The sequence below is a fragment of the Elephas maximus genome, chromosome 9 (genome assembly GCF_024166365.1).
Source record: "Elephas maximus indicus isolate mEleMax1 chromosome 9, mEleMax1 primary haplotype, whole genome shotgun sequence".
NCBI classification, from domain to species: Eukaryota; Metazoa; Chordata; class Mammalia; order Proboscidea; family Elephantidae; genus Elephas; species Elephas maximus.
The window spans coordinates 59,571,547-59,595,170 of NC_064827.1; the positions used below are offsets into that span (position 1 = coordinate 59,571,547).

The 23,624-nt window shown below is 41.7% G+C and overlaps 1 protein-coding gene across 17 annotated transcripts in view; it reads left to right on the top strand.

Moving 5' to 3' along the window:
• Positions 1 to 23,624, top strand: part of PALM2AKAP2 (PALM2 and AKAP2 fusion) — a 578,232-nt gene that overhangs the window by 485,009 nt on the left and 69,599 nt on the right. Inside the window, exon 1 of one of the 17 annotated variants that reach the window (XM_049896021.1) lies at positions 882 to 4,622. The exons of the other annotated variants lie outside the window; for them this stretch is intronic. Within the exon in view, the coding sequence (XP_049751978.1) occupies positions 4,587 to 4,622 (36 nt within the window). The 5' untranslated portion in view covers positions 882 to 4,586. Of the gene's footprint in view, positions 1 to 881; positions 4,623 to 23,624 lie in introns of those variants that run through there. 17 annotated transcript variants of the gene reach the window in all.

The following is a 23,624-nucleotide window of genomic DNA, read 5'->3' on the forward strand; positions in this document are numbered from 1 at the left end:
CCAGAGCATTTTATTGAAAGTTATTATTGTTTGCATTTTGGGATTTACATTGTTAAAGAGAGAAATTTTGGAAAGGCAGGGGTAGGACTAGAATTTTCTCTTGTATATTGCCTACAATCATGTATTCCTTTTTTAGAAGCCTGTTTTTCTTAGTGGATTATATTCTTTAAATAGAGCGTACCACATTTACTTTCTGATAGGGCACAGCATTTTGTTTACTGCTTGGGCTAACGTCCTATGAATATGAACCTTTTCACAGGGAATCCCAGGGCTAAAGGGGTCTTAAAGCTCAGCTAGTCCAGATCCATCAGCCCCTCCCAAGTGGTCTTCCTGCTGTTAGTGCACAAGGCCATCAACTAGGGCCCCTAGTGGCAGCCCAGTCTACATTTGGGCAGTGCCCAAGTGATAGAAAATTCTCCTTTATACTAAACTGGAATCTCCTACCTACTGGCTTCTCTTCTTGGCTCTAGTCCTTGTTGGGGCTTCACAGAATCCGTGTAATCCCTCTGTCCTGTGACAGCTCTTCAGATGCTAGAGATTTGAAGCAATGCTATCATGTTCATACCACACCCCTCACTCCACCAAACCTTCATCAAGAGGCTAAATGCCCCTTGTTTCTCCATCTCTATTTCAGTCTATAGTTAAAGTCCTTCACCACTAACCTCAACCTTAACATGTGGAGTCGAGAGCAGAACCTGGTCCAAAGCATCATTTCTCTAGTTCTTAATTTTATACTTTTGCTAATATAGCCCAAGGAAGTGCAGAGAGCAGCACCTTAACACGGGAGGGTGAAGCTCTAAAGCAGTGTATGAAGTGAAAACTGTTGTCAGATCATCCTTGAAATCACTACATAGGGCTGAGGAGTGGGAGGGGGTGGGGCAGAGGCCAACTGTTTGACAATTTAATCCTTAAACTATTCGAATTTTTAGAACTGTGTGGAAGAATTACTCTAATGAAGTAACAATAAAATATAAAAGGGACGGGAATCTATATACAGCTGTCTGGGCAGTATGAAACAACAACAAAAAAAACAAACCTGTTGCTGTTGAGTCGATTCTGACTCATAGCAACCCTGGGCAGTATTAAGTGCTTTCAATCTTGACACGAGTTGTGTTTATTATTGTGATTATGAAAGGAAATAATGTTTGTGAGATCACGTGGTTCACAGTAGTTTCTATATAAATGTGTGCTGGATTTGAATCTAAATGGTGCTTGGCAAGACCCACGCAGGTACAGTTCTTCAAAAAACCACAGAGAATGACTTGACCCCTATTTCCTGACTTTCCAAGATGCCATTTCTTGCTGTGGCTCCACTGATGATCACTGTCGTACCTCGGGCATTGGGCTCACGACTCCACAGGCGTGTGTGCGTGCATGTGTGTGTGAGCACCCACTATGCTGTAGAGTCAGCCCCAACAATGCGACTGTACCAGCCTGTCTTTGGCAACCATATATCACTTTTGGCCCAATTGACACCATCAGGCTTCTGGACACACAGGCTGTATTTTCCATCCCTGTCCTACATAGTATATTTGTCTCAAGTGTTAATACTCTCTTCCAATTTTTCCACCACCAATATCTCTAGAGTCATAAAGATCATTATAAAAAACAGATATGCATTTCATCCCTCTTCTTTGCCCTAAGAACAAAACTTGAAATCCTTGATACTTAAGGTTTATGCGATTAATGATTTGACCCCCCAACTACTTTTCTAGCCTGTTACTTGTCACTCCAGACTTAACTCTTTACCGGTTAGTAAAACCAAAGTACTTGAAGTTCTCTGTTAAACACTATGACATTTCATGCCTAAGTGTCTTTGCTCTTGTTCTCTCTGCCTGGAATAGCCATTTTCTACCTCTTGTCACTCGTAATTCCCACCCCATCACCTTGCCAGTGCTTTTTTCTAACATGCTAAATTCTACCTCCCTTTAAGACTCATCTTAATAAGCAACTCCTCCCAGGAAGCCTTCCCTGACCACCCCAGGTTGAATGAGGTGTGTCGTTTTGTGTTCTCATAGTGCCAGTACAAGCCTCTATCACAGAGTCACAGAGCTAATGCATTATCTTAATACTATTGGTGTGTCTGTCCCTCCCAGGAGGCAGTGAGCTCCCAGAGGGTAAGGGAGCATGTCCGCCTTGATCACTGCCTATGTTCAGTACCTGGCATAGCTTATTCCCACTAAGACTTGGGGCAATCTTGCGTGTCTTCAGGGTTGCAGCCATTTGTTTAGGGGTGGTTCTTCCTCATCTCTGAGAGGAGCCTCATGTGTATTCTTGAAAAATCCTAAAGTCATGACCTACAAGTCTCCAGCCTTGTGTTCTTGGTTTGGAAGCCCCTTCACTCTCACCACCTGAACCCAGAGCTGGAAGCTATGGATGAGATATGGAATATGGCTCCCCAGGTTAGAGTTCTGATAAAAGCAATTCACTAGCCCATATGCATGGTTCCTCTTCATTTCATTGAGGAAGCAGCTTGCCAGGTGAATTGATTCATTCACCAATTGTCTCAGCTAATATTTCCTGAGTATGTGCTATATGCCAGACACTGTTCTAGGTACTAAGGAGCCCCAGTGGCTCAGTGGTTAAAGCGACTGACTGCTAACAGAAAGGTTGGCAGTTCAAAATCACCAGCGGCTCTCCAGGGGAAAGATGTGGCAGTCTGCTTTTGTAGAGATTTACAGCCTTGGAAACCCTATGGGGTTGCTATGAGTCAGAATCAACTCAGCAGCAGTGGGGATTTTGGGTTCTAGGTACTTGGGAGACAGAAGAGAGTGAGATGAGGCTACCTTTCTATTCTAGGGCAGGAAACAATCAGTGCAAACCAGACACAGAATAATTGCAAGTGGTAGTAAGTACTTAAAAGGGAAGAAAACTGAGTGTGGGGTCAAGAGGCTACTTAGATGGGGTCAGGGGAGTACCTCTCTGAGGAGGCAGCATTTGTCCTGCTCCAATGAAGAGCTACCAGGTGCCCTGTCCAATACGGTAGCCAGTGGCCACATGTAGATATCTAAATTTATATATAAATTAAATAAAAATTTAAAATCAATTCCTTAGTCATACTATCCTCATTTTGTGGGGTCAGTAGCCAACATGACTAGTGGCTACCATATTGAACAGTGCAGATATACAGCATTAGCACTGGCACAGAAAGTTCTACTGGCCAGCGGTGGGCTAGTGAAAGCATTCCTGGGAGAGGAAATAGCAAGTGCAAAGGTGTTGAGGCAGGAACAAAATTGGTGTATTGGAGGAACAGAAAGACAGTGTAGTTTGAGAAGAGTGAGCAGTGGGAAGAGTCCATCAGTCAGCCTAATATGAGCAGCAGGTCAGAAAGGGAATTTAGATTACTTGTAGAAAAAAAAAAAAAACCATTGCCGTCGAGTCAATTCTGACTCATAGTGACCCTGCAGGACAGAGTAGAACTGTCCCACAGGGTTTCCAAGGAGGGCCTGATGGATTTGAACTGCTGACCTTGGTTTTGCAGCCAAGCCCTTAACCACTATGCCACCAGGGCTCCCTGTCTGATACAGAGTTTTTCAAAGTAAATGAAAATGATCTCTAGAAATAATATTAAGTATGTAAAAACCAATCAAATAAGGATTTGGGGGAATAAGACCTAGTTTGAAGACTAGAGTAGATACAGAGACACATCCTGACGTGGCTAACTCTAGGGTAAAGGGATATGAGGTCACGGTGCTGTCCCTTGGCTTTGAAGGAGGAAGCCAGCCATTCTACCTGAGGCCAGGAGCGTAATTCCACATGTCTTTACTTGAAGTTTCTTAAAAACAAGACATTGGAAAAATCTTTTGTAATACTACAGTTCTTAATAAGGATTTTGCCTTTTGTGCCTTGGGAGGCTAGAATTATGTCTTGTTCCATTAACAGGAGCATTTGTGCCTTGGCTTCATTTCGTATCACTTTTCATGAAATGCTCTTCTCTTTTTGCTACTGTCTTTGTTTTTTGCTAAACAGGTTTCCTTCCTCTCTTTGTAAAAGTGCCTTTGTTTGAACCAATTGAGTGACTTGTCTTTACTATAAACACAGTGTCCGGTGACTCTTCCTTATTGTGGAGAGCAAGCAGCTCTACAGGAGGAAAAAGTCTTGAAGGTCACTTTCTGGTATAATATTATAAAACAAACCATTCTGACATTAAAAAAAAAAAAATAGAACTGCCCGCTGTGTACACGGGATTTGTTATGCCATTCCTTTTGAATTCAACTACCAGCTAGCATTTGTTGAATCATAATTGATCTGATAAAATGTAATCTGATAATTAGTAGCTGTGTAAAAATAAATACACTCGACTCCAGTTTCATTTGCCCTTGAAGGCTCTAGCATGGTTCCAAACTGTACCTCTGAACTGGAGAAGTCGGGGCAGTTCACATTGCAGCCTGTGTACTCACTGGGGCAGTATCCGCCAGGTACATGTGCATACAGGCTGTGAGCTCAGTCCACTTCACCTGAAACTTTGTGACCTGGCAGAGGGCTGTGCCCTTACATCGGATGTTTGACTGAAGAAAGGGAAACCCGTGCGAAGAATTAGGAGCCGCTGATTCTCAAGCTCAGGTTGTAACCGAGGGAGTTAGGTCATGATTTCTACATGGATGCTGTTCTCTCTCTTCACGGTAGGTCCCCTCGGTTATTTGATTGTGGCCTTCTGCTGTTTGCAGCCCAGGGAACTTACACCTTCAGTGCCTCTAGCTCATTAAGGCACATTTCTCATTATTCTTTAGGGAAATTACGTTTATGAACTCAAAGCATTGGAATCACCCAGAAAGAAAAAGCACACCCCTGTTATTGTGGACTCTGGAAGCCCTAAATAGCTAGTGGTGCACTCCTGTGGCCGGCTTTTCTTTAATAAAGGTAAAGTGGAATAGCTCTAAAACTATAAAAATGCTATTCTGCTTCAGGTTTCAATTTTGTTGTAAATTATTTCTCCCAGGTAATTACTGTAATACCCTAGCACCTTCAATTTATACAGCACTTTTCTTCTCAGGGAGGCAAAGCTTAAGCAAAAATGTTCTCTGGGATTTTTACCTGATAGTTTAGTGCCATAATTATTTAGAAACCAGCTAGTAATGTTTTTAGATGCATTGCTGGGAAACTAGGCACACAGGTTATAAGCTTTGGAATACTTGAAAGGTATACATGTCATGCTTTAAAATCTGGTCAAATTACTTGCCACTGACCTTGAACGTGGTGGCAAGGTAGGTAGGCAGGCATGGGTAAAGCTAAAGAATACCCTTCGTGGGGTTTGAAAATGATTATGTGAACTTCCTTTCGGACTCTCTTCTCGTGGAGCATTCTTTAACCAGCAGGGGTTTGGGGCAGTTTATGTATTTGTATGTGCTTCTCTTAACCCAAGACGAGTAAAATGGGAGATATTGTGTAATTCTGTCTGTACTGTATACCAGTAAAACCAGTTGCCGTCGAGTTGATTCTAAATCATGGTGACCTCATGTGTGTCAGAAGTAGAATTGCGCCCCATAGGGTTTTCAATGGTTGATTTGGGAGGAGGGGGGAGTAGATTGCCAAGGCCTTTCTTTCGAAGTGCTTCTGGGTAGACTCAAATCTCCAAATTTTCGGTTAGCAACTGAGCATGTTAACCATACAGTGATAGTAAAATAGTGAAAGAAAGTATCAGGCTACATCCAGTACAACTAGATGGTGCCTGGCTACCGCCAATGACTACTCTGACAGGGATCACAATAGTAGGTTCTGGACAGGGTTGAAGAAAAATGTAGGACAAAATTCTAACTCGAAAAGAAAGATCAGACTTGGTAGCCTGATAGAGACTGGAGAACAATGAGAGTATGGCCCCCAGACACCCTTTGGTCTCAGTAATGAAGTCACTCCTGAGGTTCACCTTTCAGCCAAAGATTGGACAGGCCCATAAAACAAAACAAGACTTAAAGGGGCACACCAGCCTAGGGGCAAGGACTAGAAGGCAGGAGGGAACAGGAAAGCTGGTAATAGGGAACCCAAGGCTGACAAGGGAGAGTACTGAGATGTCTTAGGGTTGTTAACCAATGTCACAAAACAATATGTGTACTAACTGTTTAATAAGAAACTAGTTTGTTCTGTAAACCTTCATGTGAAGTGCAATTAAAAAAAAAAAAATCAGGCTGTATACTCGAACTTTTTCAAGTCCGCAAAGATCAAGTATTGTCTATAGACTATATGGACTTTTAAAAAAACATCTTCTTAGCTCAAGGGAGGTGATTTTATTATTAGAACTTTTAAATTTGTATGTGTCGATTTCATAAAGTGATGTACGTGATCCTTGTATTTCTGATCCCAGATGGTTTTGTGTGATTGATATTGAGATAGAGAAATAATGGATTTTTTATCCTTTTAAATGATTTATTCAATTTTTAATTTACGTGTGGTAAAATTTATTATTATTATTTATTATTATCTTTGGTGTACAGTTCTCTGAGTTTGGACAAATACATACAGTCGGGTAGCCATCACCGCAGTCAGGATACACAACAGTTCCATTATCCCCCAAATATATTTTATTTTGTTTTGAATTTCTGTTTGGATGTCAAGTTTAAACTTCTGAAGATGGAGACAAACCATTTTATAACAGATAGCACAACAGCGTCTGATACTTTTTATGCATTTTGAGTGAAATGTTAGATGCAGGATCTGATTTGATAATTCTTTTATCAAACAGTTATAAATGGAAAAATTGTGCTATCTGAATAGTTCATTTTTCATATTCTTAATGGATGTAGAATGGTATAGTGTATTGTACAGTATGTAAAAAGTAACTGAAGAAATTTATAATAAATACTGTAAATAGTAAAATATACCAAAATGAAAGAAAATGTCAATTTTATGCAATTTAAGTTTTTAAAATATAAACTTAGCTTTGTGTGGTTTTATGGGATGTGAAATACTGCTTGAAGTAAGGACTGCATAACTCAAACTGGGTGGTGAAGGGGAATTTAATGGCTCATGACTGAACGGTACAGGGTGTTCAGGCTTGGCTGAATCTTGGGGTTCAAATGTCATCATCAATGACCCTCTTTCCCCACACAGGTTTTTTTTCTCCTGTGTTGGCTTTGTTCTCTGGTGGGCTCTTTTTCTTGGGGTATCAAGCAGCTGCTCCAGGTTTCTATTCAATTTTCTCAATTACTTAACAGTCTCAGCAAAAGTCTCAGAATGGAGTCTATTGGCTGTGATTGCTTTTCTTGCCTCTACTGGCTCCAAGGGAATAAGGTGGGACTGCAATTGCAGTGTTCTGATTGGCCATGCTTGGATTGCATGCTCATACCTGTAGCTGAAGGGGAGTCAGACCACAGGGGAGAAGGCAGTGGAGAGGGCAGGAGTTCTTTAAGGGAAACCAAGGGACATGTATGTCAGGCAATCCAAGACAACACATGTTCTCTACAGGGGCATTCCTTCCAAACAAGCAGATTTTTTGTGTTTTTCTAATTAGAGTTATAATCTCATATTCTCTATTTCAGAGATCCAGTCTCAGTTCTGGTTTCCCAGATCATGCCACCCTTGTAGTGAACTTCAGCTGAACGCCAAAAAAAAAAAAAAAACCCGAAAACCTGTTGCTGTCAAGTCAATTCTGACTCATGGTGACCTAAAGTGTTACAGAGTAGAACTGCTCCATAAGGGGTTTTTTTTTTTTTTCCAACAAGCAAATGTTTTAGACTATTTTATGTATTCATTCATTCATTCTTTTAGGTTTGTGAGAGGAGAACCATTTACTGGATATAAGGTAATATTTTTGGAGGAGAACAGTGAAAATTGAGTGATGGTTGGACTCCGCTAAGTTGAATTGATGGGATGGGAGAAAAACTCGTTCTCTGCCTATCAGGGCTTCAGTGAATAGGGAACCAGGCATCTGAGGGATAACTCAGGACCAGAAAAAAGATAGCAAATATTGACTGTTGACTGAAGATTCACCACTGATAAGTATTGCCGAGAAGCACACAAATATTGTCTTCGATCGAAATCCTGTCAGGAACATTTGATGAGGATTCATGAAAGGTAAAGACTGGCATGGAGTCCCTGGGTGGTACAAAAGGCTAATGCACTTGGCTGCTAACCCAAAGATTGGGCGTTCAAGTCCACCCAGAGGCACCTAGGAAAAAAGACCTGGTGATTTACTTCTGAAAAAATCAGCCATTGAAAACCCTGTGCAGGCCAGTTCTACTCTGACACACATGGGATTGCCACAAGTTGAAGTCAGCTTGATGGCCCCTGGTGTGGTGGTGTAAAGACTGGCACAGTTGGTCTGATCATGAGAGGAATGACTGCTTCCAGAATAAAGTCTAGATTCTAAAAATAAAACATGATGTTCGTGATTTGGCCCCTGCTTTCTCCTCCAGCCTCATTTCCTCCTGTAACTCCTTTGTACTTTATTGACATCACCAACTTGTTTGTAATTCAGAGCCTAGACCAAGCAGTGCTGAACCACCCTGTTTCACTTACTATTGTTCTCTCCTCTGCATGGAACCCTTCTTTGGCTTTCTCATACTCATCCTTTCAGACTCAGTTCAATTGGTACATTCTTTGGGAAACACTTGCTAACTGTCCCTCACTGGCTTAAGAATCCTTCTTCTGTGCTCTTATACCGTGTATGTGTCTTTACCAGTGGGTCTCAACCAGGGCAATTTTTTCTCCAAGGAGACATTTGGCAAGGTCAGGAGACATTTTGATTGTCACAGTGGGGTGAGTGCTATTGGCAACTATTGAGTAGAGGCCAAGGATGATGCTCAATATCTTACCATGCACAGGACAGCCCCCTCACAACAAATAATTATTCAGCCCAGAATGTCAGTAGTGTTGCATTTGAGAACACTGGTTACCCGTTGCATTTGCCACACTGTTTGCTACTTCTGTTTTTGAGTCTTATCTCCTCCTCTAGGCTGAGCTCCATGAAACGAGATGTGCATCTTTGCATCTCTGACACCACAAGGAAAAAATAGCTTAAAGATGATTGGATGAATAAGAGGTTGAAAAAACTTCCTGGTTTAGTAGCCAATGAACAGACAGAAAGGACCAGTCACTTCAAAGAACAAGGCAACCAGAGACCCTTCTCATCTTTGTACCAGGCAGCTTTAGACCTGGGGCTCTTTATCTTGCCATGTCTTTGTCTTCTCACTCTTCTGCAAAAAGAGATTTGGGGTTGACTGTAGCAATGAGTGGAAGAAATTAAAGAGCTGTTGCTACCACAGTCCTTAAAAAAAAAAAAAAATCACTATTATTATTAGTGTAATATGTCCTCTGGCTATAAACTACTTAGGAATGGACACATTCAGATTAAATTGATTTTCAAAGATTTAGAATCTGAGAAAACCTACTAAACACTACAACCCTAAATGGTGGGCACCTATCATAGAGTAAGTGCTCAACAAATATTTGTTGAATCAATTTGATGCTTACACATTAATGGAGGGTTTCGGAGTAAAGATCCCTTCCAAATCTGTATTTTCTTTAAAATAGCGGTGACTTTGAAGACTTTAAGAGCTGTTGGGAGCTGTCTTTAGCTTCTTATGCCTAATAGATGTGTATCTAGGGCAGTTTTAATGTTCCTGCTAGTGACTATTAGTGACCTAGGCTATAATGACAGTGTTCAGCCCGTGTAGCAAGATAAATAAAATCTGTATCAAACTTTTCTAAGTTTGGAGGAACGGAAGCTTCTGAAGACAGTCCAGCTGGATGAATTTCTACTTCTGCACGTGGGGAATCATTTTGTGAGTTCTTGGAATGGTAACTCTAATGTGGTTTGGATCCTGGGGCACCAGTGATGTGTCTGGTGGCGGACGCATTACATAAACCTTACAGCCAAACTACTGTGTAAGTGGTCAGGTTTTCATTCATTGGGAAGACATTGATGGAGTTATTCTTAGGAGCTGGAGTGTATCAGGTGCTAGAGATACAGAGATGACTACATAGAGTCTCAGCTTCTTAGAGGCTCATTGTCCAACTTTACAGTTTACATAGAGAACTGGCTGGCCTGGCAAAGATTTCTGCCAATGTTTACCTTCACCTCTGACCATTACACTTCTCTCTACCATATATACAGGGATCTGGATTAGTGAAGTTTGGTGGTCAAGGAAAGAGATCAGAAAGTAACAATTCCAAGGGCAGAAATAATGAATCTTAAGTCTTCTGGGTGGTGGACTTTTTCTTCTCACACCAAGCAGCAGTACAAAGCCGAGGCTCCCTTCTGCCCTGGGACTTTTGCCTAGGACTAAGAGGCTGCCAGAAAACTTCAGAAAGTCCCCATGGACACCTCTCGGAAAACCATGTAAATGGGGGACATTGTCTAAGTGGGTCATTCTGAATGCATGATGCAGAATGGGAGCCTATTTAGTTATTAAATACTTCAGACAGAGAGGACATTGGTAGCCCAATTTTGAACGATCTTGCTAGCTGTGAGTTCTGAGGGGGAGAGTCCTGGAGGGAGGCCTGCTTTTATCTTGAGCTGCTGTGTTTTGGTTGGTGGTATGCCTTAGAAACAGAAAAGAGCCAGCCCTGCCCTCAGCCACCCCAGGCTTCCGGCTGGGTTTCCTTTTTAACCCTGCGATTTCATATGACCCTGAGCTATGAAAGCAGATCACATATGGCCTGTTGTCAAGCACGAGAATTGCCTTTTTGTTCTTTGGGTAATAAACAAGGCAAGCAAAGAAAGGGAGGAAGAAGACCTCTCTTTTTAGCATGGCAAGAAACCAAAACAAAACACCAGTTGCTGCTAAGTCAGTTCCAGCTCATGGTGACCCCATGTATGTCAGAGTAGAACCATGCTCCTTAGGGTTTTCGGTGGCTGGTTTTTAAGAAGTAGATCACCAGGCCTTTCTTCCGAGGTGCTTCTGGTACACTGGAACCTCTAATCTTTTCTTAGCAGCTGAGTGCATGAACCATCACCACCCAGGGACTCTAGCATGGAGATACATTGCTGTCATTCTTCTCTTCCACTACTCCCCTACCTCCCATATGTGCTGTTTTCTGAGCTTCAGGACTTTTGCTTTTCTGCAGGCTAAATCACAACATGTGCTCATTGATATGGAAAAGTGACAACTGTTAAGGGTCTTAGAGGGAAGGAGAATTGAGCTCCTGCTGTGGGACCAGGGAGGCCGCTTATTGTCTTCTGCTGGGGCTGAGGCTAGGCATGTTTGCTGAACTAGCACCACTCTAAGCCCTGCCCCAGGTTTAATGTAACAGCACTTTTCAAACATGCCCCTAGTGGGCAAGCCTGTGGTATCTAAAAGCACATGCTTGCATTTGATTTTCAATTATAGTGGAATAGGCTGGGCAGTTCCATGCTACTCTTTGAATATCCCCTCTGTGTGTAGAGAGCAATGTGTTTTTTCTGGTTTATCCTGATTGATTCATTCTTGTTGCTCCAAAAAGGAACCTGCAGCATTAATGCCAGATTCAAGGGCCTCTGGCACTGGGGATGACTGATGTGATCTGGATCCAGCTTCTGTTTAATAACCCGTCACAGGCCGCTGGCTCTTCTTTCTGGTTAGCAGCGACCTTGACAGAGACCTCCAGGTGGTCCACGTATATTGCATGCCAGGTCATCTTTACCTACCCGTTGGTCTTTTATTTATTGAGATTTCACTATGAGTCAGGTGCTGGAGACCCAAAAATAAGTCAGATGTGTTCCTGCAACTGAGGGGTGTATAGTCTAGAGGTCTCCCTACCACTTGCTAGGAAAGAGACGTTTTTTTTGGTCCTTAGGACAGCATTTGGTCATAAACACAAAAAGGAAGGTTGTTGATATTTTAGTTTTATTCACAGCACAAATGATATAATAAACAAGAACTTTACTATGTCAGCCTCTTTTAGTAGAATCATAGGATTTTCAAACTGGGTAAGAACGCTGGCTCTGTAGTCAGACTGCCTGGTTTGAATCTCAGTTGACTTTTCTGTAAAATGGGTATGATAGTAGTACCAACTACATAGATTTGTAGGGGGTGGATTACATGGATTAACTCATAAAAAGTGCTCAGAATAACCCACATTACCTTTAAACTTCACATTCAATCAGCTAGTCATTCATTCACTTATTCAATGAATTATTTAAGTAGAGGGGGTGATGGTTGTACAATTCTGTGAATATACTAAAAACCCCTGAATTATATATTTTAAAAAGGTGAATTCCATGGTATTTGAATTATCCTTCAATAAAGTTGTTATAAAAAGAAAATTAACCGAATACCAATTATGTGCCAGACACTGCCATTTTAAACCAAGACCTAGAGCAGGTAAGTGACTTGTCCAAGGCGAGTTAGTGGTGGAGATGGTTCTAGAGCTCAAGTGTCCTGACATACTGCCAAAGGCTCTTTACAAACTGTCGGGGATAAAATGAATATTGCAATTCTGATTTGAAAAACAAATCTTAATTGATGAGAGAGTAGTGCCAACTATTTCCTGCCATTCCCCTCACCTGCCACGTGTCTGTTGGTATTCCAAGATATTGTAAAACAAAAAAAAAAACAAACCTACTGCCACTGAGTCAACTGTGATTCATGATGACCCCATGTGTTACAGAGTAGAACTGCTCCATAGGGTTTTCTTGGCGGTAATCTTTACAGAAGCCGAGTTCTCCAGGCCTTTCTTCCGTGGAGCTGCCAACCTTTAGGTTACAGCCGATTGCAAACCACTTTCACCACCCAAGGGCCTTAGATATTATAGATACCTATATCAATATACTATAAAAAATATGCCAACATTCCTCCCCATCCTCAGCTCTGGATGTAGAATATTTTTCAGTTAGGTTCTTCAGTTGAGCTATTGCTTTCAATTCCCCAATTTTTAACATTAAAGAAATACAGCTCCCCATGGCAAAACTGAGGCAGTATTTAAAAATCACTCTCACTCCCAGCCACCACCAAAACCAATGACAAATTTTGTCCCCATACTGAAGAAACTAATTCATTCTTGGGATTTCTAACTAAGTGCAAAAATCCAGAATAAATAAGAGAAGTGTTATAGAAATAAAATATTTGTTTGTTTTTTCCCCCTACGGAATCAATTTATATAGTAACAGAAACCATTTGGGATCCAGAGTTACGCTGCAGCCTTCTGCCCTCATCGGCCTCCTGCTTTTTTCTCTGCCATATGCCCTGTTCTGGGATTTCGCCTTCTGTTGACATCTGGTACTCAGGATGAGGGAAAACGGCTTCCCCTGAACTAGTGAAATTGCTATCAGGAAAAAATGGCCCAAGTTTCCAGGCAGCTATGAATGAGATGTTTTTCTGAGTGTCCTGAGCAACTATCTTTCGGAAGGAAACACAAGAAGGTACAGGCTATCAGCCCATACATTTCCTTCCCTGAGATGAACTTCAGTCCTCTTTTCCTTCAGTAGCCCAGACCACGCAGGCCTTCCCTAGCAGATGGGAGGCATTACCTCACTGAGGGCTAATGAATAGGTTGGCCCCCAGGGGGTGGAATTGTAGCGGAGTCTATTATGAAATCTCATTTGCTTTGCATGAATCAGTTCAGGAGTCCTGAGAAAACAAAATCTGAAAAATAAGAAAAGGACTCATTTTTTAAATCACAGCTACCCATCTAAATCCCGTTTGCCCTGAAACAGCTCTGAGTTGGTAAGTACTGATCAGAGTAATTTTGCACTTTTGTGATGGGGAGAGCTTTTAATCGAATTCCATTTCTTCTGAGTAGGAGCAAAACCAGTTGCAATCACCTTTTGCCTTTTTGGCCTTTCCTTCTCCCTTTAGGACTCTGTCAGCTGGGACACATAATTTAGCTCTGAAGGCCAAGAGCTTGAGGGAAGGAAGGGGAGGGGATGGGAAGAAGAGAATAACACACACACACAATTTTTTTTTTTACTTCAAATGTGTTGTCAAGAAAGGTACTGGGAGCTGGGTAATAATTTCTCTACAGCAAACAACCTCAGGCCTTTTATAAATCTAATTTACCAAGGTTAGAAATTCAACTTTAAACCGAGCTGAGGTTTGAAGGGGCAGGGTGGGTATCATGGAGTCCAGAAAGAGGTGGAAATTGAGTGACTGCTCCTCTGGAAAGGCGAGGACATGGTGAAAAAGGCCTGTGCAGCAGCCCCTTGCACATCTAGAAGGAAGTTGATAATTGGCTACTTGTTTGTGTTTGCCCCCGGGCCTAGTCTCTTTCTCAGTCACATAGGGGAAACTGAGTCAGCTTATCAAACTCACAGAAGCGTTTAAGGAAAAACGGGCCCAGATGTTTTGGTTCAGATGATATGGTATTTCTCCGAGAGGCTTCTGTTCACGTGGGGGGTGGGAGCCTGAGTCAGGCCCTGGGAAATGGATGGCTTAATTGTCACTCTTCTCCTATGTCCAGATATAACGTCTAGATATAAAGAAAGGCAGAAAACAATGTCATCTGGCCTCTGATATGTAGGCATCCCAAATTGTTCTGGACCCTTGAAGGCCAGCCAGGTACACTTGCAAAAGTGAGAGTGTTTCTAGGATTTTGTCAAGGAACCTTTTAAAGAAATCCTTCTGAATTCCTACAAAAACCTCTGTGATGTTCCTATATTGGATACATGATAAGGATAGTAGGTATGTGAGGCTAGCCCAAGTCCCTATTAGCTTGGAAAAGGGGTGGACTCGCCAGGCTGACTTGAGGCCTCTGTTCTGAGGATTTACCACGAGGCCGAAGACCTTTGCTGAGTGAGGGGAGGCAGAGAGGTGTCTGGAGAATGTTCCCAGAAGCCAAGTCATGGCAATCCTGATGTCAAAATTATGTTCCATTAGAATTTTTTTTTTTTTTGAGAAATTTAGAAAGCGCTATAGGAGTTGAAGCTTCTATAAGCTAATAAACTTCTGTTATGCATCTGGGGTCCACCGTATGGGCTGGGTCACTTTCTAGAGGCTGTTGTCCCCTCTTTGCCTTTTTCTATCACATTAGAGATCAAATCTTGCTGAAATAGAAATCTTAAAATAATAATAATAAAGTATGCAGGATGCAGGGCTATGCCTGAGAGTTTTGGCATGGTGTGCTTGAGAGTCCTGTGTGCTTCACTCCCCAAGTACCCAGAAATTGAGCCCTCTACTCCCCATCTAGAAGGAGCCCTTGTGGTGCAGTGGTTAAGTACTTGGCTGCTAAAGCTGGTGGCTCGATCCCACCAGCCACTCTGAAGGATAAAGATGTGCAAGTCTGCTTCTGTAAAGATTACACCCTTGGAAACCCTTTGGAAAAGTTCTGCTCAGTCCCTTGGGGTTGGTATGAATTGGAATAGATTCAACAGCAACAGGTTTACTTTCCCTAAGGAGCTCTAGTGGTGCAATGGTTAAGTGCTTGGCTGCTCACCGAAAGGTTGGCTATTTGAACCCCCCAGCAGCTCCATGGGAGATCTGCACCCACAAAGATTGCTGTTGTTAGGTGCCGTCGAGTTGATTCCCACTCATAGCGATCCTATGTGACAGAGTAGAACTGCCCCATTGGGTTTCCTAGGCCTGTAATCTTTACGGAAGCAGATTGCCAGGTCTTTCTCCCACAGAGTCCCTGGGTGGGTTCAAACCACCAACCTTTCAGTTAATTTAACCATTGCGCCACCACAGCAGCCTAGAAAACCATATGGGGCAGTTGTACTCTGCTACATGGGGTCGCTAGGAGTCGGAATCAACTTGATGGCTCACAATAACCCCCAACCTTACTCCTAGCACATTTGTTAAGAGCAAATCCCTCCCTCATTGTCACTTTCTAGATCTGCTTGAAAGACAAATAGAGGGTAGGAAAATATGTCAATGTCTCCCAGAGGAATGGGCTCTAGGCAAAGGCAGACAAAGGCCCAGGCACTTTCGGATGCATACCGTGCCGCCTTTCTCAGCCTGAGTCCTGGGGCAGCTGTTCCTATCGTTTCCCACTGTTCCCCAGAGAGGGAAAACAGCTGACTTCTGTGGGCCTGCCTGAAATCATCCGCAGCTGCTTGCCTGCTTTCAAAATCTGAGTAAAGGGGTCTAGGCAGCGGTTAATCTGGAGAACGCTCTGCGTGAAATATTTGACTTTTCATTGTTCCCTTTCCTTTTGGATATAACATACCACCCACTTACTGTTCAGGCAGTCTGCTTGATTGCCGGGCCACAAGGAGCTCCCGCCACCATGAGAGCCCCGTGTGTCGAGCACCGTGCTGTGCATGTTACATGCGTGATCTCCTTTAACACAGCAACACCCCAAGGATCGTATTATCCCATTTTCAGTTGGGAAACTGAGGCTCAGAGAGGCTAACAGATGCAGAACCAGGATCCAAAACCAGTTTTGGTTGATTCCAAATCCCTTGCTTTTTCCACCCCTGCAGTGCAGTTTACTTCCGAATAGCTTTTTCAGCTGGGACTGCTAATCCGATATCATTTGAAAGCAGGCATATCCTTTTACTATTTCATTATTCACCAATATTGGCATACTAGTGCCCAAGGGGCTCAGCCTTACTTTTGTATTCTGGATAATATTTACCAAACTATTAGAAAGATGTAACATGTTAGGAGGTAATATAGTGGCTTATTATTATGTATTAAAGTATAAACTTTATCAAGCAGAAAATAAAATTGTCAACTAGTGTTATTGGCATTGTTTGTTTTTTGTTTGTGTTATCCTCAGGGCTGGATTTTGAAAGATTAAGTTAGCCATAGAACAAAGATCAGACATTCAAAAGTAAATGATTTCAGGCCTGGCTTCACTGTTTTTATGAGGCCACAAAACTGGAATCCCTGAAGTCCTTGGACCACTGCCTTTAGGAGGTTCAGAGCAGCCTGGGCACCACCAGGATAAAGGGGAATTGAAGCAGATGTCTGGATTCTTATTCCTGACCAGACTCCTGGCTTTGCTGGGGTTACACAGATCGGCTGGCCACTATTAGTGCAGAAGCCAAGAATGGCTAAGCCAATGGTATGTCATTACCTACCCCCTGTATCCCATTCCTACCTGCTTTAAAACCTTTCAATAGCACTTAAAATGAAGACCCAACTCCTGCATGGTCAGGCCCTGTCCCTCTCCAGATAGCTCTTCTACTTTACACCTCATACCACAGATGGCTAGTCTTTGAGCTCACTTCTGCTTCAGGGCCTTTCACAGTCTGGTTCTCCTGCCTGGAGGGAGCATGATCTCTCCCCTTCATGTCTTACTTAACTCCTCATCTTTCAGATGGCGATTCAACTGTCACTTCCTCATGGACACCTTCCCTGACCTCCCTGACAAGGTCAAATCCTCCTAGTAGAGGCTCTCAAAGCCTGTCTTTCAAGCACTGACCACAGACACGATATTACATTTGTTTATAATTGAGAGATATTTTGTTTTCCCAGAACATAACTTTGCAGAGGGTGGGTTGATGCCTGCTTCTTATCATTATGCTCCCAGTGCTCAGCACAGTGCCTGAAGCACAGTGGGTACTCAGTTGCATGGGGAATGAGTGAATACATAAGTAAATGAATGAATGAATGAAACAAAGCCTAGCACCCTAGTTAGATCTCATGCTCCTAGCAACTGCACACTATGCTAAAGTTGCAATGAAGGAAACACTTAAGCAGATGAGCAGCTCACGTTTCATGGTGGTGGTGGTAAATTTAAAAGGAGAGCTTGTCACTTCTCACATGTTTCCAAACTTTTAGGCCATTCTTAGTGTAAATAGCCTTTGGAGGGCTCTTAGGAGGAGGAGAGAATTCCAAAGATTCAGCTTTTGATAAAGCTTTGATCTTTGGCCTCATACATATTCCACTTACTGGCTCCTGAGAATTTTTTTTTGCAATTATTCCTCTGACTGCTTTTTCTACTTTTCCTCGAATTTTTATCTTGAGGAAAAATGTCCCCTTATGAGCTAATTTAGTATACGTAAGTTGCCTTAGCATATTTATTTGTATTTGAGATTTGAGCTGCTATCGGTAGAGCCATCAAAACCAAGATCTAAATTAGATCCAATTGGGCCCATGCTCCTAGAGCCCTTTGGAACAGAGAGAAGTAATTTCCTATTGCAGAAGATCGATATTCTTTTTATTTTATTTACTTTTGTTGGGATCATACACAGCAAAACATACACCAGTTCAACAGTTTGCATGTGCCATTTAATGACATTGATCAGATTCGAGTTGTAACATTCTCACCCCCCTTTTCTGAGTCGTTCCTCCCTCATTAAAATAAACTAACTGACTGCTAAGGTTCCTATCTACTCTTCTGAGTTGCTGTTGTCAGTTTGATACCATATAGATAGTTCTTAAAAGAGTGAAATGTTCAAGGCAGACCCTTTTTTTTTTTTAAACTAGTTAAGCTAAACTATCGTTTGGTTTTAAGACGACTTCAAGGGATCCTTTGCTTTAAGGTTTAAAGATTATCTGAGGGTAATAGTTTCAGGGGTTAATCCACCCTTCATGGCTCCAGAAAGTCTAAAGTCTATAAGAATTTGAAATTCTGTTCTGCATTTTCTCCCTTTTGATCAGGATTCTTCTATGGAATCTGATAAAAATGTTCAGTAATGGTAGCCATGCACCATCTAGTTCTTCTGGTCTCATGGCAAAAGAGATAGTTGTTCACGGAGCCAATTAGCCGCACATTCCATATCCTCATATTCCTGACTTTTCATCTTCCTTTGTTGCTCCAGGTGAATAGAGACTAATTTTTGTACCTTAGTGATATTCTTTTCAAATCACTATTTTTCTTGCTCAGGCTTTCCTTTTGGTCACATGAACTTGGATCCTTCTGCTCCCCTCTCCTCTTTGGCCTATGCTACGATCATTTGAACTTCTGAACGTGTGTCCATCACATCATCTCGTAGGACCAGTTAGTGGTCTTCATCCTGGAAGAGCTGGACGAATTGAATTTACCCAAAGAAGCTTCCCATGTTACTGTTTGTCACCAGACAGTCTTATTTCTTTGTCTATAATCTAAATGCAGCCTAGAAAATTTACAGGAGCTTTGCATTTTTTTTTTTTTTTTTTAAAGGGCAAAGTGTCATATCTTGAGTTCAATCCAGTCTCAAACTGGAGTCTGTCCAGACTTTTGTTTGGGTTTCAGATGTTTTTGCCCCAAACAAATTGAGATTTAAGTTGAACCTGGTCCAGATTTGGTAATGTTTAAGATTCCTCCCCAAGCACGACAATCCTCCCTTACTTGAAGCTACCCTGAGTAGCTTGAATCTCTGTGTTGCCACTAAACACTCCTGGTAAAAACAGTCAATGATTAACCTGGTTGTGTTCTGGTGAGTTGAAAAATAAGCACCAACATCTCTGAGGCCTCATCAAGTTCTGAAGGGTGGTTTTTATAGCTGGTGTTTACATAAATGTAAGAGCTTACTTTATCAGCATCAATGGCCTGGAAACCTCTTAGACCTGAATATTTGGGATGAGCAGAATAGACTCAATTTAGGAATTCCAAAAAGGCAGAATCAAGATAGAGAGCTGCCAAAGCTCACAGATGTGGAATGAAACCAGTCTCAAAGCCTGGTTCTTCTGCTTAGCTGGCGTGGACTCAAAACCTAGACTCACTTGAGAATTTTGCACCTAGTTAGAATGTTTCAGACCTTGAATTCCACTTCTTTGTGTATTTATCTCTAGAATGGTGTTTTCAGGTTATCTCATGAGGCTACTGTTGACCTCTTCAAAGTATTGCTTCTACCTTTTAGAGCTCAGAAATGCAAAAGGGTAGGAGATCTGTCATATGTGTCCTGAGAACTGCCACCTTGGGTCTTTTCACTCTAGAACTCAAACTGTAGGATTGAGATATTAGTTGGCAAATTGATAAAATTATTCAGGTTAGTGATATTATCTCATTGGGTCTTAGATTATATACTGTCATCCTTCACAAAGATACAGTCCTGCCTCTGGGAATTGGTGTCAATGTAACACCAACCATTATTCCCATTTCACAAGAGGAGACATAAAGATGGCAGGAGAAGGGGGCCAAAACTACTCATCTAGACTGTATATTCAGGCATGGCTCTGGACTACCCATTAATGGTTAGTTTTCTGAAGAGTTTCACCTTGAGTGTTAATATATCGCAGACTTAAATATACAGGTATCCTGTGCCCTCTTTTGCAATTGGCTTGCAGGAGAGCCCTTAGGTTAATTATACTAGCAAAGAGCACACAGAATGTTTTTGTGATATAAATGCATGCCTTGTAGCTTCTATGCAGTAATAGTCTATGATAGTGGCTCCATGATAGCAACTGAATGTTTATATTAGTGCTACTTAAAACTTGATCACTTTATAGATAGATACTACTTGGGAATTTAATTAAGTTCTGTGCACTTGATGGAAGCCACTTCTTTCTCTAGAGTTTTGGGTGGTTTTGTCCTTGTCATTAAGTTGTTAAAATACTCTAACTACTTATGCACATGTGCACATATACCATATTTGTCATTAAAGAAATAATTAAGGAAAAAAAAAAAAAAAACATTGCCATTCAGTCAATTCCGACCCATAGCGACCCTACAGGATAGGGTAGACTTGCCCCATAGAGTTTCCAAGGAGCGCCTGGTGGATTCAAACTGCTGACCTTTTCATTAGCAGCTGAACTCTCTTAACCACTAAGCCACCAAGGTTTCCAAAGAAATAATTAGGAGTTATTTTATAATAATGTCCATTTGGTGGCTCCAGATGAATATGTTTATAATCCCTGATATTTGACCCAGTTCGCCGTATCTTGCTATTCATTGGTGTTGCCCCACCAGGATGATGAGATGCTGATAGTTCGTTATGCTTCATTGCTTCGTTTCTGAAGGGGAGTAGATCTCACTCGAGGATTATGTTTTGTTTTGTGTTTAACGTGGGTAGACATAAAATTTACCAGCAGGATAAATCTAGGAGGAACTAACTTTATTCCAAGGATTCTTTTAGACCAGCTAGTTAATTTTGTGTAATGGCCTATGTGGTTTTCATTCCAAAGCTTTTTGTGCAATGCTGTAAGAAGCCTCTGCTTGATAAAGCCAGGTTGTTGTACCCTCTGTAGTCCAGTGCTCTTATTCCCCCTTCAGATTCTTTCAGCTAGATCCAAACTCCCTACGCCTGCTTTGTAAAATATAAACACGCAAATCATTACTAGTCACCAACACCCTTAGTTATTTTAGAAATGATCAAGTGGCTATATCAGTATATTTTTGCAATGGTGAGAGTCAATTTCTATGGCAACATGATTTAGTTTTTCTGAAGAGGAAAATTTGGGGTAAGCCTTTTCTGAGGTGTAAACACAGGTGGGACCTCGGCGTGGCTATAACTCCAACCTCCAGAAGATTAGATCTTGTTCCTACACTCTGAGAGCTTTGCCCACAACGTAGATCAGAACTCCAGAGAGCTATGTCTAGAGATGGCTGGGAGGAAGAATTCTAATCTCAGAAAAACAGCTTCTAGGGTATGAGGTAACGAGCAGTGGTTGAGCTCTCGGCCGCTAACCGAAAGTTTAGCAGTCAAAGGTACCAGTTGCTCTGCAGGAGAAAGATGTGGCAGGCTGCGTCCATAAAGATTACAGCCTTGGAAACCCTATGGGGCAGTTCTACTCTGTCTTGTAAGGGTCACTCTGAGTGGGAATCGACTCGATGGCAATAAGCACAAAAAGATTGAGTTGGTTGAGGATACTACCCAGTTGACCTGGGAGAGTCCTGGTTTATGCCTGTCATCCTCCTGTAATTATTAATAGCATCTCCTTTCACTCTGAAGTGTCCCAGTTTGGATGATAAATGATCTGATCACCTTCAGCTTGAATGCTGCAGGGCCCACCGTAGGAATTTCATTCTTACTTACTGTATTTCATGTCCTGGTTGGCGAAGTTAAAGGATTTCTGGAGTTGAGGCCAGATACAGAAAGTTGCTTTCTAAGTATGTGGCAATAAAGAAAGGTTTTCCTGTGTGTTTACACTTGAATGGCATGGAACTGACTTAGCTATCCTGTTAGGCCTCAACATGGACAGTGAGATGGGGACTGGCCCTGGGAGGCTGCTGCAGACATTTCTATTGCTGGTCTTCAATGCGGGGTGCCAGCCACTCCTTCCCTGAGCCAGTTGTACTTTTCCTGCTCTGTAAGTCACTTTATAAGGGCCCTGGTGGTACAGTGGTTAAATACTCAGCTGCTAACTGAAAAGTTGGCAGTTCAAACCTACCAGCCACTCTATCCAGTAGGGTCCCTCTGAGTTGGAATCAGCAAAGGGCTTGGTTTGTTTTTTAGGTGTGTGGTGAGGTGCTAGCCTAAAGCGGAGAAACCATACTTCAACCCACCCTAAGGTTGGTTGTGGCATTCATTGCTGGGGGAATTTGTAAGGCTGTAACTTTCTCTTTTAGGTGGGGAGGAGAGGGGGCTCCCTTTGGAAGTACCTGCCAAAGTAGAGTGTTTTGAGAAGAGAGTGGTCATACATTCTTAGTGCTTGCCTCGGTACCCAGAGGAGCTCTGGGATTTCAGGCATGTTGAGGACCACTCTGCTGGTCCCAGGTGTAGTAGGTAGGAGGCCAGGGAAGGGCGAGAATGTCAGCCAGGAGTGCGTTTGAGAGGTTGGGAGGACAAAGACTTGTGTTGCTTTGTGTGTGTGTATGCTTGCCCGTGAGCACATACATCCATCAACACTCCTGAAATTGGATTGCCATTTCAGTTCTCAAACAAACGGCTTGTTTATTAAACCGAAAGTTGCTATCTCCATTAGGAAATATTCAATTCAAGCAATTAGCCTAGAGGCCTAAAGAGCCTGCCTTCCTCCAAGCTGTTTTGCTTTGTTCTTAAACAATGCTTTGATGTGCAAGGAGCTCGTAATGAAAGATAGTCATCAATTAACCCCAGGGAAGGTTAAACTGAAAACAGACTTTCCAGGAAGGGATTATCTCGGAGTTGTTAACCACTGATGGACTTTATCTGTCCTGGCTAAAACGTAAATCTCCACCTAAGGCAGAGGCTGTAGTGCAAAAAGTATTCTAGTTATTTGGCTTGTTTTTAAAATAAAACCTAGAAATAAGGTTTTAGATCAACTGGTTCTACGGAGCAGGTGACCTTAGTTTCTTTTCCAAACACGTTGCCGTTTTAATTCCTTCAAGAATTAATTTGTTCTAATTCTATTAAATTGCTGGGTTTTTTTTTTTTTTTTTTTTTTTTTACAAAAAGCAAGCCTAGGCATTTATTTTTATAGTGGTAAATTGACATTCACAATATTGTTAATTTAAACACAATTCAGGTGAGGCAAATCTATAATTCCTGCTTGATATTTGCAAGCTAAAATAAGGTTGATTTTTATTATTATTAACTTTTAGATACCTTTGAGTGGTGACAGACTTTAGTATTAATTTATACACAACTTCTCTGGAAAATACAATTTCATAAATTAAGCTATTTCACTGTTAGTTTTTCCATTATGCTTTTTATTTTTCTAGTATGGTTATGAAACTAAAAAGGGGCTATGATAAAATTAATTACCAAAATCATACAAAATAAAATAGGGTTCTTGTTCCACTACCCTCATAAATCAATAATTATTTAATTTTCTTCTAGTCTTTTTTCTCCTACGTTCGGTACAAAGACAGAGACCCGTCTAGCTAGATCCCGTTTCCTACGTCATGAACCTCAGAATGTTTTGAAATCATGCCCCAAAATTGTTTTTCTTTTTTCCAAAAGGTAAAGCATCAACAGATTTCAGAGTCTGTAATGCTAGGAGTAGTTATTTTTCAGAAGACTCTAAAGCCAAAAGCTTTAAAAT